Below are 14,762 nucleotides of genomic sequence, written 5' to 3'. Positions count from 1 at the left end.
CCAGGACGGATGGTATTTTCGCGCAACTGGATTTCTAGCTTGGAGAAGAAGCAGATGTCAAGTAATTAACTAGATGGGCCAAGAAACGACGAGAGAAAGAGAGATTACTGCGTAAAGTTGGTAAGAGTACGAGAGGCCAGAGGCGAGCCAGTGCCAAGGAATCGCAGGCAAAGGGTTTGACCGAAGTAGTTGTGCTTCTTTGATTGGCCGACAAGGTGCAGATACAACAACGACCAGGGCCCGGACAGGGGTACTGCAGGTGCACTTTACTGCTTCAAGTCGCTGCAGGCCCCCCAGTGACCCCCCCAGAGTCAATCGCTGGGTGCGCTGTTGCTGGTTTTCCTTACTTCGCTTCAGGAGCCCTGCAACTGGTGACATCAGCGGCTTCATTGGTTGTTCGCTACAAACGAAACAGACCCCTGCCACCCTGCGGGACAAAGTGGGATCCCGCCGCGGTTCGCCCTGACTCTGGCCCAATCATCTGCCACTAACCACTGAGGTCGCCAATGTCGCCAGAACACGGAGTACGTACCCTCTGCCCAGTAGGGGACCTCGACCACGGTCCACGGATGCCTCCAAAACCTCTCTCATCCTACTTTCCCTACGGATATCTTACACAGTAATCTCTCATCACACAAGAGTACAATTCTATCTTCCACCAACCGAACCAGCTATCGCTAATTTTCTTGCTGTAACAAGGATTCATATAGGCAGCACGTATTGATGCAGCACGACCCTTGGCCATCCAGTCGTCCAGTCTGTTCAACCTTCAACAGATGTGGTGTGCATGGCCAGCCTTTGACAACCCACCCCACGTTGACGCGCTATTCTGACGCATGCCTCAGAAATAGATCAGCGCGCGCTTCGTCCCAAGTACCAGCCGAAAGACACTCCTCGCTAGTCAAATCAGCTTGCTTCCCGGGTTCAAGACTTGAATACCCCTGAGAACATCGTCGTTTGTTGATTCCTCCCAGCCAGAGGAAACATTTCATTTGTCCCCCGTACGGGTACACACAACAACATGAACACCGCCATCTGTTTGGGCATGCTACACAATGGAACACCTGTGGCTATTTTGCCGCTCGTACTATCAATCGACTGGGCCATCCCTGTGCAAGCAAGGCGAATCGACAATGAACCTTATCCACATTGACAAGCTTACCGAGAGACGTTGTCGTGGCTAAATGGGGCGAGGTTGCGTGGCTGTGCCACTCTACATATCCTTTTGGTGGACTGTGGAATTCGCCAACCCTTTCGTTGCAGCATTTCGGGCCGTGGGGTATCCCAACAATCAACTTGAATAAAACCACCTGCGCCTCGGAAAGCGAAGCTTTCGCCGAGACGCCGCCTACTCTCGTCTCCCGATGACAAGACAGCCACCACCATACTGTCTACTCTGTACGCCATAAAGCGTCCCGAAGGATGGCTAGTCTGTTCTGCCACTCTGCGTCACCAATTGTTGCCAAGGCAAGTGACTGCAGAAGCTGGTTATTGACCACCAGTGGGAACGAGGGCGTTCTGTTTCCGCGTATCGCACTGGTCCGTTGGGATCCCATTTCTTGGCACAATGTCCCGACAACAACATCAGCCGTCATTTGAAATGTCCAAAAGAGGGAGCTGGGATTGACTCCAATGATCGAAAATCCTGCTCTCGACAAAGATTCATGAACAGGTGGCTTCGCATGTCACCGCCATACCTCCTCCGTCATCCGTTCACCCGTCCACCCGTCCACCCATACAAACCCTTGCTTTCTTCCAGCTGTCGCTTCTGGGTTCCTGGCCTCCAGATATCGGAGCAAGAAAAGACTATGGATACCCACCTCGGGATTGTGCTGTTGGAGCGTTACAGAGAGAAGCGAACCATCACCAGGGGTTCCCACCCCTTAAGCGGCCGAGGCAAATCATAACAGTCCCGGCGCCGGGGCACCGTGCCGTTCTCTCGCGACATGACGACAAGATTTCGGCCCTCCCTCCGAACGCGGGGATCCCAAACCTGGATGGGCGCCTGTGATCAAGCCACCCATCGTATGGTAACACAACACAGACACACAATCGCCGCTGTCAGCGATGAAGCTAGCGAGCCACATTTCCACACGGACGGGCCAGGCCACCTGCATATGTCTGGTTTGGAGTCTAGACGCACGCATGCCGACTTTCACATCCGACTTGCACCCGTGACTAAGCCAATTTTTTGACACGACATCTGACAGCTTCGCCAACTACCACAACCAACGCTGGCTAAACATTCAAGCAACTTTGACCGCCCGAAATTGGGGTTTGGGGTTCGGCAGTATCCTAAAGTTCGCATCACCCCCACAGCACCGTCGGCGCACCGGCAGTTGGCTCGTCTACCAATGGCAACCCCGATGAATCGTATTTACTTCCCGTTCTGCGATCCCGGCTCTCTACCAGCTCATCAAAGGACCAAGGGGAGTTAGGGAATATCGCAGCATCCCCCTCATTCTCGATCGCTTCCCCGCTTCTCCAGCTGATAATGGACCCCGAGCTTACCTCCGATCCCCCACATGCCCCTCCATATGAGGCTCCGTGCCGTCTACTTCATAAGTAACCCCTGAGACGGCATTATCAGAAACTTTGGTCCAGCTGAGCTTTGCAATTCAATACCCTTCGAGACGAATACTACAGCACCATACCAGACACAATGGCAGACCCCAAGGATCTGAAAATTGCCATTATTGGCGCAGGTACTCGCCGCCTGGCTCACGGATCTTGAAGACCGTTCACTAACACGAACTTGCGTAGGAATGGGCGGCTTGGGTTGCGCCCTTGCATTGGCCAAGAAGGGATTCAAGCACATCGATGTCTATGAGACGGCCTCCAATCTCGGCTTCGTCGGCGCCGGCATTCAGATGCCGCCAAACGTCGTCCGCGTACTCGATGGCCTAGGCTGCTGGCCTGAGATCGAGAAGACGTGTACAGACGTGAAGAGTTCAAGCATTCGACGTAAGGAGGACCTCTGCACCACCACATCACCTTGCCAGGCACAACGTTACTGACATATTAGCACAGAGGGCGCCACCAATGTTGAGCTCGCCCATGTCGAGATGCCCGACATTCGGAATTTGTACGGCTTCCCTCACTGCAACGGCCACCGCTCCTCCCTTGCCGGTGGCATGTACGACGCCTGTAAGAAGGAGTCCGCCATCACATTCCACTTCGCGACGGCACTACTATCGGTCGAATCCTTTGCGCCCAAGCCAAAGTTCGTGCTGCAGCCGCGCGACGGCGAGTCCTACGCAGTCGAGTCCGACGTTCTCATCGCTTGCGACGGCATCAAGAGCATCATTCGCGCCCAACTGCTTGAGTCTATCGGCGCCGTCGGTGGGGAAGAGGATACGGGCCAGGCTGCCTACCGCATCATGCTCAAGCGTGAGCAGATCGCTGATGACCCAGAACTCCTCGCCCTCCTCGACTCGGACGAGGTAATCCGCTGGATCGGCGAGAAGCGCCACATCATCGCCTACCCCGTCTCCTCGCACACAATCTACAACCTCTCCACCACCCAGCCTGACTCCAACTTTGCCGTCGCCACGAACGCAACCTACACCACAAAGGGCTCCAAAAAGGCCATGCTCGACGTCTTCCATGACTTCTGCCCCCTCGTCCACCGCATGCTCAACCTTGTACCGGACGGCGAGGTCTGCGAGTGGCGCCTACGCATGCACAAGCCCTTACCGACCTGGGTTCACACCGACGGGCCTGTCGCTCTTCTCGGTGATGCCTGCCATCCAACCCTCCCGCACCTGAGCCAGGGCGCCGCCATGGCCATCGAAGATGGTTCCGTCGTCGCCGAGGTCCTCGCCCGCGCGCCCGACACGTCTCCCGCGACGCTCCGGCGCTGCCTCAAAGCCTACGAGCTCTCCCGGCGCGACTGGACCTCGCAGCTCGTCAACATGGCCTTCCTCTCGGGCAAGCAGCTGCACCTCGGCGAGGGCAAAGCCAAGGAGGAGCGCGATCGCATGTTTGCCGAGTCCAAGCAGACCGGCGCTGTGCCGGATAAGTGGGCCTCGCCCGACGTGCAAAAGATGATTTATACAAATGACTGCGTGGCCAACATCCAAAGAGACTTTGACGAGTTCTTCAGTAGCGTAGCATAGAAACGGAACGGCAGATCATATGATGCTCACTTTGTAGATACCTCAATCTGTTTTATCTTTTGGTGGAGTTTCGGTCTTCACTTCTGCCCTCCGAAACCTCTCTTACACGTGTAACGTGAAAGTCTCCGTGACGTTGCGCCTAGGATGCTTGCGTCCTCGGCCAAGCCACTCTCGATGAAGCATACCCCGCACTCGAGAGCTCAGCTCACCTAGGCTTTGCCGATAGGAATTCACAGTCGCACAATTTTAGAGTTTAGTCAAGTGGACAACATGTTCCCGAGGCGTATCCGTGATGATATTATGCTATGCGATGGAAAAAAGCTATCGAAACTCCCGGATCCCACCGGGTTCGAAAAACACCAAAAGGAGCACAAAAGGCCCTCGCAGGAGTGAATAAGGGCTCGTTTCCCTGTAAAGCATACCCGTCTCTCAAGCCCATGACAGAAAAAGTTGTTGTTCCCGGATTCCACCTCGAGGAGTTGAGAATCCCCTTCATCCCTTTGACGCCGTCCGAGACATGCAAGAGAGTCCCCCATGCCTACGATGATGAGAAAAGCGCAATGTCGGCTGTACCCCTTCAGACTCTGGTAACCCCTTATCACAGCCGGCGAAGGGTCTTCTCGTGTATCTTCCCGCGCTATGCCATGCATTTCTCGGCACCGCAACGGGCCCAGACCGGGTATCATCGTACGCTCCCTCCTTACTGCGTCCCCTTCTCTCCTGCCATCATCCCGTTCGAAGTGGGTACTGCTCACGACGTTCGAGCCGCAAAGTACTTTAGTTGTTGAGGGTATCGTGTGGTTTGTTTCGCAATGTCGCTCCGTATGATCTGGCCCCTTGAACCAGACGTTCGCAAGCCGCCCGCTTAGAACAAGCAGTCAAGACAGCAGCAGCACGCGAGCGCACCGAGCAGACCAGCCATGATGCCGCCTCCCGAGCCGCCGCCGCGGTTGTCCTGGTAGTAACCGCCTTGCGGCGGGTACTGCTGTCCGTACTGGCCCTGGGGCGGGTAGGGACCTTGGGGAGGATATTGTCCCGGGGGGTACTGCTGTCCCGGAGGCGGGTACGGGCCTTGCTGGTGGCCGTAGTTCATCTCCGGGCCGGGGGAGTAGTATTGTCCCGGCGGAGGAGTGCCGTAGCCTCCTGGGCCGCCGGGGGGAGGTGGGGAGCCGTAGCCTTGGTAGGCTTGTTGCGGGTGTTGAGGGGGAGGACCGCCGTACGCGGGGGGCTTGTCGTGGTCGGCCATTATTTGGGATGGGAGTTGGTTGTTGCTTGTGATGGATGAAGATGAGAGTGGTAGGCGCGACGGGTTCGGGTTGTGTCGCGGGTTGGGTGAGAGGTAAAGTAAATTACTTTTCGGTTTGCCTTTCGACGACGATTGCCAAAAAAAAAAATACAAAAGAAGGCAAGGAAGTCCGTTTGCTTGAAGCGGTGCGGACGAGATCCCCTTTGTCGGACGGAGGCAGCGGAGGGCTCGGAGGCGGGATTACGTGTAGAGGATGGAGGAAGAAGAAGACTGCAAGCGGCGGATGGCGAAGGGGAACAAAACCCGGTGTGAAGAGTTTAAGGAACGGGTATCGAAAAGCCACACACACACACACACACCTCTGGATAGAGAGAATGAACACACCACCCGGAAGAACGTGGCGATGTTGGGGAAAATGAATGGGAGGAGGAGGACGTGCGTTGCGTGCGTGGATGGATTGGGCGGGAGAGAGCCAAGCCGCGATTTTGGAGGGAGGCAACCTGCCTGACCCTTGTCGGTGTAGGTACCTTATGTTCGCCTGGCCGCACCTGGTGGTCGCCTGCGACTCTCGTTTCGACACACTCCAGGTCTCTTTCGTTTTAGCGGGCGGCGTTAAGTTTGCGGGTTTGCTCGTGACTCTAGCCTGAAATAGGCTTATGCGCACCAAGTCTCTGGGCGCGCGCCGCGGGCGAGTCTTGGGGGTCTTGGGGTCTTGGAGTGTTCGTAAGCTTGTCTTTGCCCATGTATCTTTTTGTTGGGTCTCTCTTTGCAGTGTAATTGCGATGGGTATCCGTATGTCTCCGTTTTGGACGGAGGTTCCCCGTTCACTTGCACCTTCAAGCCATACGGATTCTGGGCTACTTTACCGGATACAATTCATGGAAACAGGAAAGCAGCGGTCTAGACACACCATGGAGAAAGTAGGTTCAGCGAAGCTTCCTGCACAAGCTCTCCTCACCTCCTTCATCCCATCTTCTCCGAGTAGGTATGCGCGACACAAGGCGACAAGCGTCGGAGGGAAACAGATACACAGTAACACAGCATCAAGCAGTACCTGCCTGGCGTCCAAAGCAAGCACCTGTGACATTCGCCAGCCCCAAACTGTCCCTGTCTCAAATCCGTCCGCCTTCCCCTTCTCCTTCTCCTACCTTGCTCCCCACCAGTCAAGCTCACCCAACCATCCCGCAACGAAGAAACACCCCTGGCCCTTCGGCTCCCCGGCAAAGACCCCAGCAATCCAATGAGAGGCCAGTCGCCCATCCCAAAGGTCGCGTTCGCATTGCTCCATCTGATCACGCCCGTTGCTACTGCAGCGCTGTTGGTGTCTGAGCTCCTTCCCACGGGGCCACGACAGAGTGCTGCCGCCGTGCCGGAGCGGCATGCACCCAATCAGCGGCACCACCGGCGCAGTAGGGTACCTTGATCAAGCTGCGAGGTCATCAAGTGCTATGTTTGGAGCAGACCCGCCCTGCCCGCTCCGGCCTGCTCGGGTCACTGGGCCACTGGCGAACGCAGCATGTCACCAAACAAGGTGCCCAAAAAGGCAGGACGGGATTGGGTCAGCGCGGCGGTCCTTCGCCGACGGAGGAGAGGCAGACCCACTGTTACCGCTGACGCTTCCGGTGTCTTCGGCCTCGGCGCCGAGGTTGTAGGAAGCATCCGGGCCGTCTCCGGTTCCCTTATCTCCGACATCTTCTCCGTCCCTGTGGTTCTGCCAGAGGCACCGGCAACAACACTCACTTCGTGATGAAATTTGAGTGACGAGGCCTTGAACTAAGTTGGAGGGAGGAGCGCGTAGCCTCGCCGCCGTCCTTGGTTTATGGGAAAACGTAATGAAGTCCAGCAACGTGAGCAGCCCAAGTTGATCACGTCATGAAAAGCGTCATTTTCGAATTAGGCCTACAGAGTGTCCATGTTTACTAAATGAGATCACACTGTCGGATCAAGATCGAAGTCAATAGGTCTAGCGATGAAGCCCTCGGTTGTGCAAAGCAAGCAATCCGTCAAGAAAGGGACCGAACGAAAGAACAGTTGCCCAGCTTGATTACCGGAGACTTCACGCCAGGGCGGCCATACTCTGATTTGATCTAGCGGTAGGCTTGTTACATTGACCAGCTCACATCAAGTATCGAAGTCTCCCCTCGCGCCACTCAGAGAATAGGGCTTAACTTCCCGTATAGGTTCGCATCACTGAGTGAGCGTCGTTCGCGTCCGTATGTCTCGACACCCCTTCGAACAACCGACAAAGGTCATGCAAGCGAGCGTTCGATACCCCTCCGCACATTCACTCTCATGTCCCATAACGTTACCACGACTTTTGACTTAATAACGCAAGCCACGTACTGAAAGTAACCTGGAACATGGAAACGAGAGGTAAGTCATGCATATCCAGGAGAGAACGCCGGCGGAACCTTGAGGATCAAGGAACGAAGGAAGGAACAACAGGGTGGAACATCATCTCCCTCTTCTTGGGTTACTCATGAATACGTGGTTAACATATCGTGAGGGACCGACTCTAGGGCCGGTGGAGGTTTGACTTCTTTAGGTTGAAGTCATAGAAAAACGAACAAATTGCCTAAGTAGTTGCAACACCAGCACAGCCACGGCATTAACAAGTGTCCTAAATATGTAATGAGCTCCCTAGTAAGGTACTTTTCATTTGCGCCCGCCATAGAACATAAACACAGCAAAGGGACACGCAGTACTCGCTGCTTGTAAGTCGACAGGGCCGGTTGTACATACACTGTGGTCAGTGGAGGCAAAATTTCAACAGCACAAACGCAATCTTTGCAAAAATCAAGTAACCAACCAATTATTCAAGCAAAAGAGAAAAAAAGCATCGAATCAGAGTGATGAACAAGACAAAAGTTCCGAAACCGAGAATCGAACTCGGGGCTATGCCTAACCTCGCAAGTTAATGAGAGGGCATCATGTTGGCCACTACACCATATCGGATGTTGTTGAAAATCTTGACAAAAAAATCACCTCAGTACCATACTTTCGCCTCGCGGCCAGAATTTCATTGGTACAGCTCAAACCACACCACAACCCACTGCATGTTTTTCCCACGTTCACGATATACGATTAATATCGATAGCATTGGGTTTCCTCGGAAATCGGAATTCCCAGCTTTTTTCTCTCCTTTAGATTATCACCCAGCCAAGTGTTCCTCGACATGCTGGCAACATGACCCAAGCTCTCTTCCCCAAACCGCTCTGCCTCACTCTCACTTACACCTCCGCTCGTGACCACAGACCAAAAAAAAAAAAAAAAAGAAAGAAAGAAAGAGAAAAAGAGAAAACCTTCCGACCAAAACCCCCAGCCACCACCGAATCATTGATCATATATCCGTGACTGTAGGAAAACTTTCAGAAATCGCTGGTAAATGTTGTCATCGCTGTGCATCGCTTCGCTATTTCGGATCAAATGGAGAAGAGACGATGTGTTGGAGGACCAAAGGCACGCAAGGCTTAGGAGGTGGGAAACCAAAAAATCCCGCTTTCAGTAGGTAGTGATGATGAATGAATCGACGTCGCTTCGCTTCGCTCTCAATGGCTCAGGGTGGCCCCGAGGGTCGGTAGTCCTCGTCTTCGCAAGTCGCTATTTACTTCTTCGGCGTGCTCGAGAAAGTGTCCTTGCATTGAGTCCCAAAGAGATGCCGGCGGTACTATCAACGCTCGTTAGCCCACATCCCTCTTCGTTCTCTCCAAATCGAAAACCTCTTCCTTACCTTCCAGCACGCCGCTCCTTTCCAACGCATATTGTGTCACCGCGCAGTGAGTGCTGATTTGGAACATAAAACCTGCACAAGAATGTCAGCCGCGGTGCAATGGGTGTTAATGCTTCCCCTCGCTATCCTTACCGAGAAAGCCTTCTCCCACGCGTTGAGCCTTCAGCTCATTGGTAGTCGCTTGCACAAACGCCTCATGGGTTTCTGCAGCCCCTTGTTAGTATCTGGCCTCTTGTCTGAGAAAAGGACCTCCTGTATCCGTACCTCCATGCGGCATGAAGCTCGACTGGAAACTCAGGCCACCAGCTTCCAGATTGCGACTGGTGCCCTTGTAACCGCCATACACGATTCCCACCACCTCCGTCGACATATTTCGATGATAATACTACACCCCGTTAGCCACGACATTTGCCACACCCCAGGAAAAAGAGAAACACAACGTACGGGAGGTCGAAAGGTATTCGTCGCCGAAGACCACTTTGGCGTGAAAAACATGACATCTGTTGCAGGTATACCGGGCATCTTGGACTTCGCCGTCAAGACGGTGTACAAACTGGGGTCGGCTTGGTCCTTGTCCACGAAGGCGGCATTGACAAACTTCTCGGCGGCATATTTGAAAGGCACATAGCTATGGAGCGATGTGAGCACCTAGATGGAATACAATGGGGGGAGAGGGTCTTGGAGCGGGCGTTTCTCTTACTTGCCATCCCATGCGACCACGTCAAAGGGCGTGTGGTTCTGTTTGCAGGACCACAGCTTTCCAGCCAGTTTATACACGACTAACACGCCGCGTCAGTCAGCGTGGCCACGTCTTGGCAAAGATGATAGGGCAGACTTACTCTCCCACTCCGACGTATCCATGTCAAATGAGGCGACGGGGAACTCGAAATCGCGAGGCAAAGCCATCCCGTTGCTTCCGAGCGGCCCCAGTTCTGGCAGCTCGTACCGGCTTCCGAATATCTCTTGGATGTCTAAGCCCATCAGTTGGATGTCCTCTCATGCATATGGGCATCGTCAAATGACTCACAACCCCGGGCCGGACCATCCGGCAACCCGACCTTGAAGCGGATGCCACTCTGGATCACCGCCAGCTCGCCAGGCCGAACCATCATTCTGGAAAGATCGTCAACAGATTTTCGTCACCGACTGGAACAGGTGACTGCCCACCTCCCGAATTCTGTCTGAATGTCCAGCCTGCCAGTCTGAGGCACGAAAAGCATGTCGCCATCATTGCTGCAGAATGCGCGCTTTTTCATGGAAGAATTTGCAGCGTACACGTGTACAGCTAAGCCGTCCTTGGTCGTTGAGTCGCCATTCCCAACTATCGTCTTGAGCCCCTGGACGAAGTCGATAGCCGGCCCATCCGTCTTTGGCACCGAGAATGCTCTCCAACAGAGTCCTCCGGGAACAAACTCGACATTCTCATTCCCAGACGTAAATCTTGACTCAATCTTGACGGCAAAGACATGTCAGGGGTGGGCCCAGTTTGAAAGTGGTTGCGTTATGGGTAGATGGAAGGGGATCCAAGGAATGAGAAATGACTTACATCTGGGTTTCGTGGCTTCTTTGAGATATCTCCGTGAGCCACAGATGGGAAAATCCGGTAGAACCAGGCATTTTGGATGTCAGTTCGAGAGGCAACAAAGGTAGAACCGTTGAGCTGCTCGGAATAAAGGTTGTACTTTACTCTTTGCGGTACATTACATGATCGAGGTAGAGTCCCGGGACTTATTGGTGAGCTCAGACTCTTGATCAAGAATTGGGTAATGCCAACTTACATGGCTTCAGAAGAGAATCTGTTTCCAAATCCAACTTGATAGATATACGGATCCTCCGGAGAGGAGTCCGTAGTGAAAGCGTGTTGAGCAGAGGCGCCCATTGTCAATACGGGGTCTGAGGCCATAGGATACCTCTCAGAGTTGGGAATGATGGCTCCCATGGTTAGTTGATGTGTGGAGGAAGGCGAGAATAGATGTGAATCTAGACGGTAATGGCTTCTCAAGGAGGTTTGGTGAGTGTTGTGAAATGCAATGGCTGTGTTGTCACAGACGGAAGTAGACGGGCATCACGAGTGATAAATGCCATGTTCCACAAACGACATTTGTGGCGTCTCCAACCGGTCACTATTGACGGGCACAACTAACTTTGGCTCGAGAGCAGGCCCTTGCATCCGATGACACTAAAAGAGATCAATCGGACCAGCGTTCGGTCGCGCAGAGCGCCATCATAGACAGATTTATCTCATGGAAGTTTTTGGTACCAGCAGTACTTACAGTCGGTACGTATTCCCAAGTGGCCGGGCGAAGGAACGTCCCGCCCATTGCCTGCCGGCATGCAGGAGCACAAAAACTGGGTTCCTGGGCATCTGGTGTGCCTCGTCTTCCCCTCCCTTCTGCACCCCCCACCATGAACACCGATTTGCTGCAACTCAAACTGAACAAACCCCTTCAGGTATTGGCCAGATCTCAGGATGTCACCAGAAGAGCGAAACACTAGTGCAATGCCTTCTGAGAATGGGTCGATGTAAGCTTTGGCCAACATTCGCCTTTGCGCTACAGGACGGCCTTAGTGGGAAATATCAGGTTAAAGCAGGCCCGATTTCTCGCACAACGGTCGAGTTGATGACCGCAATTTGGTCCGGGCTGGCTAATTCCCATTTCCCGTCTGGGGCACCCGTTGTGCTGCAAGATCAGTCGGTCGATATCCGAGCCAGGGTCCCGTGTTCGATTTCCAACACAACTCTGCCTCTGAAGACGTGAGATGTCTTGAAATCGCGGACGAAAGGGCCATCTACGGCCATGTCCGGCACCTACGGATGGGACCGTCACTCCCGTATGTTCCGGGAGTTTTGCTCGTGACCCGATGTGGCGGAGAGGGGGCAGGGCAGACGCAAGATTCCATGGCGAGCCGCGAATGGGGCAATGTACTTGAAATGTATCCGTACTGAAAACCTGAATGTACGGATATAGAGTGAAGGAGCTGAAAGCGCCCGGTTGACAGGTGCCATATCCCTGACAAAGGAAAGGCCACGACTGGACTCTATGTGGCGCGTAAAGATAAACCATCCACTCGCGGCCGGCAATCACTAGCCCCAGATGGTAGTTAGATTGGGATTCGGCAGTGAGTGATCGTCGGATCTTTGCGCACTGTATCCGCAGTACGAATAGGCCAAGAGCAACATCGTGTGGTACAGTAGTCGTGGAACTACTTATTGCGCTTTCACCATCGCCGGCGGCTCCAAGCAGAGTGAGACACGGAATAAGCCCGTCAGCTTCTTCGGACTGATAATTGGCCGAGCTTCCGAAGCATGCCTTTTCAGCTATTATATTCGGATGTGGATGAGTTGTCTCGGTACCAAAAGTGCGTTGCATGCGTGGGGAGCTTGATGCAAGGGCCGTCCAACCCTCACGGTCCACGAATAGGTAGTCTGTGACGACGGAATACCCAAGGACAATGTCCCTCTGCGCTAGGCACGCTCTTAAGAGAGGCCCCTGCCGATCGCCTATGGCACAAGCCGCTGTCAGGCTGGCCTAGGCCTAGAGGCTCGTGTGGCGTTGAGTCCCTGTACCTGCCCCCCCCCCCCCCTATTTGACTTCATATCGGTCGCTTCAGTTGTAGTTTTTTGTCTGTTTGTAGTAAAGCTCGCTTGCTCGTATTCTGTGTGGTCATCAGTTTGCGTTATTAGCACTGAGCAAGTTTCTCCTTGAAGGCGCCGAGCTATCTAAGTGCGCCCGCTGCAACGATGTCATCGATCACCGATAACCCTTGGACAAGCCTGCTGCCCTTTTTGAATTTTTTTGTGCTTTGGGCGTGAGGTCCGACTTGATAACAGAACGCAAAGCAAGACATCCTGTAATAATGGCGTGACTTCTCGGGTGAGCTCATCTTGTCATGGGGGGTTCGTTCACGGCCCGTTCGACGACATGGGCAATGATCGAGCGTGATCGAAGATTGCATGGGCAAGTAAACTTTCTGAGGATATCTGCCCCAGAAACCAATACCGCTGCGAAGGCTCCCCGCATCCGAAGAAAGTAGGTATGGAAGGAGTCTGGTGGTGTGTGAGGTAGTGGTTCTTGTAACGCTGTTCTGTGCACGAGAGGGTGCTTAAAAAAGCCCAGTTCGGAGCGCCTAGGCACTTTTCGGGAACCGGGATGTTGCCCCAAGAGACAGAGACAGGCGGGATGAAATGCTCCAAGTCGTAGACGGAGTTACGACCGAGCCAATGGAGACAAACGGGATGAGAGCGGGAGGATGGGATGGACGTAGAAGGTATTGCAGTCTGTCTGGTGATGTGTGTGACGAAGGGGAAGCTAAGGCGGTCGAGGTTAAGGCCGAGAGTCTAACAAGCAAAGCGATGGCTGCTAACCTTGTGGCCTAAACAGTAGCCAAACTCCATGCGGCGTAGTCGCGTAAAGTGGCTTCGGGAGACTCCAGACTTTCCTCGCGTGTGTTGCGTTGCAACCGCCCGAGAGGACCTCCAACTCCGGCCGGTGCTAGGTTGGACAACAGGTAGATGCAGTTAGCGGAGGGTACGTAGGGTAGTGTAGTGTCTCGGTCGTCAAGCGTGAGTGTAACTGCAACTGCGATTGCGATTGCAACTACCAGTGCAACTACATGCTGCATGCTGAAGCCCACTTGCCCACTTGGTGCCGTGTGATAGGTGGTTGACTTCAGGATAACCTCCACAAGCTGGGTATTGGAGGAAGCGAGTATCCCATAAAGATGCGAAGCGCAAAGGCAGCCAGGGAGTCCCAGGGAAACGTCCGGCCCAAGTGGCCCGAAATGGCGTGTCGGCGGCTGCAGGTGATGGCCTGGGTGTTGCGAGCTCTGCCCGAGTTGGGAGTATCCGGCAGCAGACCAAACCAGAAACTCGGAAAGGCTAAAAAGTGAGGCATCTCGACCGACATGGCTGGATGCCAAAGCAGGTAGGGATATTCCGGAGTATCGTCAGTGAAGAGAGTCCAGAGCCCTGAAGGCTACGCAGGCAAGCGCACAGAGATGTACATAGAGATGATGCCTGTCAGTCTAGGGGCGGAATTTTGGCGAATCTTGATTTCGTAAAAGCCTATGCTGTGAGGAAAGACCCATGACCTTGGGCCATGACGCCTTGGCTTGGCACGGCGGTTGCGAAGAGAGAAAACAGAGGGTTCGGAGCCGTGGTCAGTGCTCGATGGTGCCGTGTATGCGGAATTGCCTGCCCGCAACTTGCAGACTGCAAGTCGACCTCGCATGCCCCCCCTCCCCCCACTGTAACGCCGAAGTTTAGAGTTCATGGTCGGGAGGGGCAGCCCTGAGCGGTGTAAGTGGAGGGGAGGCCGGGCCAGGGATGGGATTGAGGCCATGGGAAAGGCAAAGACGACTTCAGCCGCCCGCCCGCTATATCGGAGGGGGGTGATGGACGACACATGTGGCGGAAAAGTGCCGCCTCGGAAACCGTTGTCTAGCGTACTTATTGGTGGTTTTCTCGTCATAGCTTCGTAATTCCGTACGACTCGAGGGGGAAATGAGATGCTGGGAATATCCGCAGATGAGAGATACGTTGGGGAACTAGAGGCTAGGCGCCTGTCTAGTGTAAGTGAGTGGTCCTTCTTTTCCTTTTCTCCTTCTCTCTCTCTCTCTCTCTCTCTCTCTCTCTCTTTCGCTTTCTGGCTCTTGGTCATTCAGATTC

General features: G+C 54.0%; 5 protein-coding genes across 5 annotated transcripts; 2 read left to right on the top strand and 3 right to left on the bottom strand.

Annotated features, from left to right (window-relative positions):
* Positions 1 to 2,662: 2,662 nt before the first annotated feature.
* On the top strand, positions 2,663 to 4,118 carry CCOS01_15998 (uncharacterized protein; the record flags this gene model as incomplete). Its single annotated transcript, XM_060464136.1, has 3 exons — positions 2,663 to 2,705; positions 2,764 to 2,964; positions 3,031 to 4,118. 3 exons carry the CDS (start codon positions 2,663 to 2,665, stop codon positions 4,116 to 4,118), a joined length of 1,332 nt encoding a protein of 443 aa, XP_060305191.1.
* An 865-nt stretch (positions 4,119 to 4,983) lies between these two features.
* Positions 4,984 to 5,364, bottom strand: CCOS01_15997 (uncharacterized protein; the record flags this gene model as incomplete). The annotated part of the gene is made up of 1 exon (XM_060464135.1): positions 4,984 to 5,364. The coding sequence occupies one exon, from the start codon at positions 5,362 to 5,364 to the stop codon at positions 4,984 to 4,986; it is 381 nt and encodes a 126-aa protein (XP_060305190.1).
* Positions 5,365 to 6,604: 1,240 nt separating this feature from the next.
* On the top strand, positions 6,605 to 7,914 carry CCOS01_15996 (uncharacterized protein; the record flags this gene model as incomplete). The annotated part of the gene is made up of 4 exons (XM_060464134.1): positions 6,605 to 6,636; positions 6,826 to 7,063; positions 7,700 to 7,737; positions 7,884 to 7,914. The coding sequence occupies 4 exons, from the start codon at positions 6,605 to 6,607 to the stop codon at positions 7,912 to 7,914; spliced, it is 339 nt and encodes a 112-aa protein (XP_060305189.1).
* A 998-nt stretch (positions 7,915 to 8,912) lies between these two features.
* CCOS01_15995 (homogentisate 1,2-dioxygenase) lies at positions 8,913 to 11,033 on the bottom strand (the record flags this gene model as incomplete). Its single annotated transcript, XM_060464133.1, has 11 exons — positions 8,913 to 9,031; positions 9,095 to 9,166; positions 9,227 to 9,298; positions 9,359 to 9,479; positions 9,539 to 9,722; positions 9,795 to 9,873; positions 9,934 to 10,065; positions 10,122 to 10,207; positions 10,262 to 10,545; positions 10,641 to 10,782; positions 10,873 to 11,033. 11 exons carry the CDS (start codon positions 11,031 to 11,033, stop codon positions 8,913 to 8,915), a joined length of 1,452 nt encoding a protein of 483 aa, XP_060305188.1.
* Positions 11,034 to 13,468: 2,435 nt separating this feature from the next.
* CCOS01_15994 (uncharacterized protein) lies at positions 13,469 to 13,717 on the bottom strand (the record flags this gene model as incomplete). The annotated part of the gene is made up of 1 exon (XM_060464132.1): positions 13,469 to 13,717. One exon carries the CDS (start codon positions 13,715 to 13,717, stop codon positions 13,469 to 13,471), a length of 249 nt encoding a protein of 82 aa, XP_060305187.1.
* Positions 13,718 to 14,762: the final 1,045 nt, after the last annotated feature.

This window comes from Colletotrichum costaricense, assembly GCF_030867565.1.
Source record: "Colletotrichum costaricense strain IMI 309622 chromosome Unknown Scaffold_27.1, whole genome shotgun sequence".
Taxonomy (NCBI): Eukaryota; Fungi; Ascomycota; class Sordariomycetes; order Glomerellales; family Glomerellaceae; genus Colletotrichum; species Colletotrichum costaricense.
The sequence above is the reverse complement of the archived record's forward strand: the minus strand, read 5'-3'. Positions and strand labels throughout refer to the sequence as shown.